The 7,104-nt window shown below is 38.5% G+C and overlaps 1 protein-coding gene across 1 annotated transcript in view; it reads left to right on the top strand.

The window, feature by feature from the left end:
* The window catches only part of ift81 (intraflagellar transport 81 homolog), a gene marked incomplete at its 5' end in the record, with an annotated part of 13,160 nt that extends 6,481 nt beyond the window's left edge, over nt 1-6,679 (top strand). The window contains 8 exons of the mRNA XM_079250675.1: nt 1,540-1,689; nt 2,647-2,775; nt 4,049-4,138; nt 4,804-4,890; nt 4,997-5,068; nt 5,227-5,312; nt 5,548-5,593; nt 6,176-6,679. Of these exons, the coding sequence (XP_079106801.1) occupies nt 1,540-1,689; nt 2,647-2,775; nt 4,049-4,138; nt 4,804-4,890; nt 4,997-5,068; nt 5,227-5,312; nt 5,548-5,593; nt 6,176-6,358 (843 nt within the window). The 3' untranslated portion in view covers nt 6,359-6,679. The remainder of the gene's footprint in view (nt 1-1,539; nt 1,690-2,646; nt 2,776-4,048; nt 4,139-4,803; nt 4,891-4,996; nt 5,069-5,226; nt 5,313-5,547; nt 5,594-6,175) is intronic.
* Nucleotides 6,680-7,104: the final 425 nt, after the last annotated feature.

Below are 7,104 nucleotides of genomic sequence, written 5' to 3'. Positions count from 1 at the left end.
GCCGGGAAAACAATTATTTGAGCTATACACTTGGGGATGACTTAACAAAATTTCTGCAACAGGAAGAAATGTTATCAGATGTTGTGGAAAATGTGGTTCCTATTTTTAAGTACTCGCAACAACACGCAGGCTCACGGGTTCAACCATTTTCCAAGTTTTGCAATTATGCCAGTACATTACCATTAAATTGAAGCCCTTTAAGTCTGACTTAAATTATGAGAGGGAGCTGTTTGTAGAGACAAAGAGGCCCTTGAGACTTTACATGAATGAAGTTAGTGGAAAATGGTTTGTCAAACTCAGCTTATCAGACTCCTGCGTAGTTTTAGGCCATCAGCCACGCTGGAGATGATCACTTTATCAAAGGTATTTTCCATTCTGACGATTATGTGTCATCACATGCCACCCACCAACAACAGGGTTTCTCTGAAGAGCAGGACTGCATCTGCTTGCCATTGGTTGGCTGCTATTATGAAACCCTTGTCAAGCAGCCTCCTCATCTGGTTAAATTTAGTCTTCATTTAGTTAAGACTCTTATCACAAGTTGGTGGAAGATTGTTTAGTAATATTGTGAAGAGCCTAAAATCTGTAATTTGCAGTGTTTTATTCAAAATCTCACATGTAGGTTTTAGAGGTATCTGCTGCTGTGTTGGTGACATTTCTGCACGACATCAATGTGACTTATGTCCAGTTTAACTGCACTTGTGTTTGGTCTGCATTTTAATTGACTTTACTAATTTCTCACTTCTCCACACCTACCCTTGATGTCTCAAAATATACAAAACTAATTTTCATGCTTATTCACATGCAACTACCCACACACACTCACTCACACACCCAATGTCAAGCTTTAGGGATCCCCAAAGGAGATGAAGCACATTCTGTGATTTCTGGGGCTGTTCTCCCGTGTCTATGTTCATTTATAGCTGCTCTTCATTGTGGAGGAGTTTCAGCATGTCCCAGCAGACATCAGGGTGGGCAGTGACGGAACATCCACTCAAAGCAGTTATTCTGTCAGATGAAGCTGTTTGCTGCACATTGCTGACTGTGAATCTGAAAGGATCAAGTGACTGTTTCAGATCATGGTGTGGCCCCTAGGTCCCTCTGCTGCAGCCGCCACTGTTCTCTAATCTCTTCCCTCCAGTGTCTCAACCCATTGTCCTCTCTCGTGGCTTTTCATAGTATCGCAGCTGTTCTGGACACTACGATGTCAAATTTAGACTGAGTTTCGCTGCAATTTCCAAGCAAGCTTTTGAAGCAAATTTCTGATAACAAAAACTGCTGTAATTAAATTATTTTGTAGTAACTACACATGCGTCAAGGGGGTTGTTTTGTAATGATGCTAGTGGAAAAATTTGTGATAAACAACTATTTATAAGAACAATTTTATTATAATATGCTTGCATATTATATCTGACATTGAAGTTTGCTATTCTAGCTGAAAGACCTATGTGTTAACCTAATTATATCCTCTCAAGTTTAATTCTAAGTGCTCATTTCTTATCAGGAATCTCTTTAACTTTGTGTCTTTGTTCTTTAAAGCTGAAACGTTTGGTGGCTAAGCTGCGCAGCAAGGGAATTGCATATAAGAAGAAACGTCAGGAAATTGCTGAGTTGAAAGCAGAGTATGGAGTCCTGCAGCGAACAGAAGAGATCCTCAAACAGAGACACGAGACTGTCCAACAGAGACTGGTAAGTCATCTAACGCTTGAAGTTTTATGCAAGATAAGATCCGAGCTGCCCTCTCTGCCCTCTTTGCCCTCTATCATTGTCACTCTTCTGTCCACCCTGAACTCAGACTGCCCTCCCAAACGTGCTGTTTTCACGTGATCTTCATTCACAGCCTGTTTTAACAGTGAAGTGATGCAGGTTTCCTGAAAATGGTTTCAAACCTTTGTGTGGCCCAGTCACCTGACTTGTTGATGGGTTGTCTGACGCAGACTGAGCTGCTATTTCTGATGGCAGCATCTGCTGCTCCTTCTCTCTCTGCATCCCACACCCAGATTTGTGCAAGCAATGACAATTTTTCCTCTGATCACATGTCTAGCTGACAGTCTCACCCCTCCTTTTATAAGTACCTATTCTTTCAACTGCATAGTTCTGCAGTTTTTTTTCTTTTGGACACATAATTAAATAACAGGTGGTGTACTAATGTAATCTAATGTGCTGTTCTTTCCATAGTTTTATTGGGGTTTTTTTTTCCTTTCTTTTGTAGGATTGTAAGCTTTGAATTTCAAGTGTTTTTAAGTGTTTAATCAGCAGCAGCACTGTTATAATAATCATAATAATAACACAAATTAAAGTTCTAACATAATGTTTTCCAAGTGAAAACATTGCTACTGTGTGCTACTGCGCTACTGGTATCTGGGTTTCCACGACTAGTCCGTCTGCACTTAGCTTTCTCATTTAGATGTGTCTAAAAAGGGGGGTTGGAGGTATCTTTTTATATATCATGTGTATGTCTGTGTGTTTCCTTAATGTCTGATTTTAAACTGTAAAGCGCTTTGAGTTACATATTTTATGTTGGAAAAGCGCTTCATAAATAAAGTTTGATTGATTGATTGAAGCGCAGCAGGATACCAACTAATATGACATTTTGTAATAATCTTTTTGAAAATGATATGTGGCTGTTTCTGTTGTGTTTTACAGCAAACAGTGGAAGCTGAAAAGGGCATCTCTGGATACAGTGACACTCAAGAGGAGCTGGAGAGGGTCTCTGCCATCAAGAGTGAGCTAGACGAGAAGAAAGGCCGCACCTTGGATGACATGTCTGAAATGGTGAATGAATCAGTACTCGTGAACTTGTAATAAGGATGCACAGACTTTGATGACATTTCAGATTAGATCCCTTCAAATTTAAGCAAACACAACTTCTTCGGTCATACTGCAGTGTATTTTTTTCATATTAGATATTTTTATTTGCACCTCAAGAGGAAGAAATGTTCTGTCCCAAAACATGTCCCACCACATCAAAGTATGCAGTTGGGTGCAGCCATCATGTTCAGGGCCCAAGACATTGAATAATCACCATCATCAAACCCAACACTTTCCTCACAGTCCCTGGCAAAACGCATGTAATCACCATAAAACTGAGGAAAACTTTGTCAATCAGGTCCCAGATTCCTCATATAGTACAAGACAGATAAGTTTTACCATGTGAAGGTTTATCTTGGATCGTTTGTTCGTTTGTTTGTTTATTCATTCAACTCAGATCTGGATTGTTTGCTGCGTTGTTAAAGTGTATTTCCTGAAGTTTGAATACTCTCAGCTCTTTTAAAAGGATTATCATGCTGGGAAATAACTTCATCATCACAAGCCTATAACAAAAGAATAACAAAAGTTTCTAAAAAGTATAAAACTACATCAATGCATTTAGGATAAAAGTGGTCTTCTTGTGGTCCTTTACTTGGCATTCATCACATGTCATCAACAATAGTAAAAATACTATTGTTTTCTTCAGACCTTTTTATGTTTCATTGGAACGACGACAGATCCAGCATTGTCTTTGCCCGATGCAGATTGGTAATTCATCTCTGAATATAATATCACTGCAGTTCATGTTTTCCTCTTTTTAGCCCACCATAGCCTTGTTTTCATTTGTCTAGTTTCAATATCTATTAATCTCTGATTTTTTTTAATGGAAATGTTTTTTTTGTCTACTGTTACGATCCATTCATTTTTTTATATTTGTTTGGTTGTGCACTTTTTATTTGGAGAAAAAGCTTTGAGTTTTCTGCCCTGACACCCTGGTGTCTTCCTTGGTCAACCTGTATGTTCTAAATTTTAAAGACAGCTAACTGGGAGCAAATTACTCATAACTTTTCCAGTTTCTTATTTTTAATGGGCAACATAATGATTGTACAAATACATTTTCAAATATCTTTTAAAAACCACAATGCTAATATTAAGTGAAATAGGTGTGTCATTTTTCCCCTTTGAAAAAAATAGCTGGACATCCACTAAGTGATTTAAAGACATAGTCTTTATTTAATATTTATTATCTATAGTCTAGTTGAAATCTAATGTGTGTTATTTTGACTTTGTCTCACAGGTGAAGAAGTTGAACTCAGTGATTGCAGAGAAGAAATCAGCTCTTGCACCAATTATAAAAGAGCTAAGGTCACTGAGACAACGACGTGAGGTGAGTGTTGTCCGGTCCACTTCATACTGTAAAAAGAGCTAACCAACAAAGCTCATTGAAAAGAAAAACAGTATTCAGCAAGATGAAACTCTTCCCATTTCATCTACAACTTGGCAATATATAAATTCAGACAAAATGCTAATCAGAAAAATTTACTCTAGACTGACACTCACAGAATTTATGCCAATTGATGGAAAGGTATATCATTCATTTATGAACCAAAGAAGGAGAAATTCATTAAAACTGAATTTGTCACAAATGTGAAAGGAAATTGTGAGATTTTATCTTTGTTGTTGCAAGCAAGTAGGGACTTAACTTGCATTGTGTGCTATCCTGGACAAGGTCCATTAGGAATAAATTACCAAGTCCATAAATAAAGTACACAATGGGAAAGCCCCCCACATCGCTGAGCTGAAGCAGAGGATTACTTTTTCCTACACATGTTCCCAGAATCATTCTTCCACCTTACTGGGTAATGTCTGCTGATGAGGAGCTGCAACAGGAGGACATAAATAGATCATTTTAAGAGCCTCTTGTAAGTTAAACGGACAAACTACCAGCTGAAATGAAACTGTGCTATTCTATGTATCTGGCTCAGATCTTGTGTACTGTGTGCTGCATAATAATGGAGTTTTGTACAATGTTTGGAATCATTATTATGACAGGAGCTAAATCAAGAGTATGATGAAAAGAAGACACGATATGAAAGCTGTGCTGCTGGTTTGGAGAGCAACAGATCTAAACTGGAGCAGGTATTGAGTTCTTACGCTCATTTATGTTCAGATATATCTTGTGTGTATATACTGTCTATTATTGCTTAACTGTTCGGTAAAATCATGTAATATATTTCCTTCAAAGGAGGTAAAGGCACTAAGGGAGGAGATAGCACAGAACGAAAACCAATACCATTATATCAACGCCATGTCAGAGGTAAGTACTGTCTTGAGATGGTTGCAAATTCCTTTTTTCTTGTGTATTAGGTTCCCAGTCATATTATGTTGAATTAGCCACAGTTGCAGTATTTCATAAGTGACCTGCTATTCTACAAACATCCACAGCAACAATAAACTCTGTCTTTGCATCTGCAGATTATTGAGATGCAAATTAGGCGGGCATCTGAAGAGATGAAGGCCTACGTGTCCTCTGATCCGCAAGAGCGTAAGAAGGCCATCAGGTGAATCTGCGGAGCCAGGCCAGCCAGCTGCTCACAACATGAATACCCATCTTACTGCAGGAAGCTCTTATTACAACACAGTCAATTAATCAGCTTCCACTCGAGTCCTATATACGTTAAAGAAAGCATTGTCAGGAAGTCATTTACACGCCTAAACTGATCTACCACACCTTTACTGTAAAACACGGGGTGGGAAATGGCTGTGACTCACCGTATATTTTTGCTTATTTTTTAGGGAAGTGTACATGAAGAACATTGCAGAGCAGGAGTTACTTGGCAAGGTGAGCAAACTGTGTCAGACTGCTGGCTCAGTACATCCAGCGCATCAATACTTGGAATTATTCCCTTTTCCTGTCCAGAACATGATCTGACGACTGATAAATTCTCCTGTGAATTTATCTGAAGCGAACAGAGCTTTCAATAAACCTCGTCTTTCATCACATTTAGTCAGCCTCATCTAGCAGAAACAATGCGTTTCAGCAAGTACTTGGAACAACAAAAAATGCAAACAGATGACTAAGGCACACATATGAACATTCACATTAAGGCACCAGATAAGTGAAGCTTCAGGACCAACAAGAGGGCATTTTATTGCAGATTTTCCCCACTAGAAGTCTCACGATTGATGTTTTCATTACACATGAGATATGCAGAAACTAACCTGGAAATACTTTAAAACCTCTGCAACAACATAATAAAACGGATTTTTAAAAACCCTTGTCTCTTTTGAAACCACCTTAGTGTGATAATACTTCAGTTTATCCCCAACAATGGTGTATTCCATGTTTGATCTGTCTTCTGTTTGTATACATAACAGCGAGGTAATGTGCTGATTTTTCTGAAACTGTTCTTTGTGAGTTCAGAAGTTACGTGAGGAGCAGAAGATGGTGCGAGAGAACCACAGCGAAAACATGGAGCAGATGAAGATGTGGCGCGACCTGGAGCAGCTATTGGAGTGCAAGAAGAAATGTTTTATAAAGGCACAGAACAAAGTTTCTATCGGTCAGGTCATTCAGGAAGGAGGAGAGGACAGACTGGTGCTGTGAGGACATGTCTGAACAGGATTACCTGCTGCTCCCCTGCTTTGCATTCACTAAAGCAAATTAAACAATGTGGTTTGTCTTTCTGCAACACGTTTAAAAAGTTTAAGCAGTTTATCAAACATTTTAATTCTTATTGGAAGCTAGTATCATAGAGTTTTTGTGATTTGTCATTTCTGTCATGTGACTGTTGAGTTTTACTGATAGTTTATCTCTGGTGAGAACCAGACCACTAACTGGAGCAATGACCACAACTCAAAGAACACACGTGTCAGGATGTGTTGCCGGACACGAGTTTACACTTTGGTTGTCCACAGGAGGATCTTTCTCACACATCGTAAAGAATATGCTTTCAATTAAAGTGTCCAAAGATAACAGCTTACAAAGTAGTGCACTTGAGATGTTGCCATGAGCAACTATTTTTGGATGCGCCAAGTATGACCTTGGACAGATACTGGAAGTCTGATATTAGATTTCACCAGTACTTCCACTGGTTTGGACATTTTTCTCTACTTAAATGAATTTAAGTAGAGAAATTATTATACATTTTATTATACATTCTTGTTTCAATATACTGATCTTTATGGCTTGTTATTGTGATAGTCTATAAATTTCTATTACTTGTACTTTGCATTCATGAACGTGTCATGTTTTATATCAGACAGTTGCCAGTTAACCGGGGCAGGAAAGAACGCAGCCTTAAGTATGACAGGTACCAGTTAGAAGCTGAAGTAGTTTAGTTGCCCGGCTTT

This window comes from Telmatherina bonti (assembly GCF_933228915.1).
Source record: "Telmatherina bonti genome assembly, chromosome: 13".
Taxonomy (NCBI): domain Eukaryota; kingdom Metazoa; phylum Chordata; class Actinopteri; order Atheriniformes; family Telmatherinidae; genus Telmatherina; species Telmatherina bonti.
The sequence above is the reverse complement of the archived record's forward strand: the minus strand, read 5'-3'. Positions and strand labels throughout refer to the sequence as shown.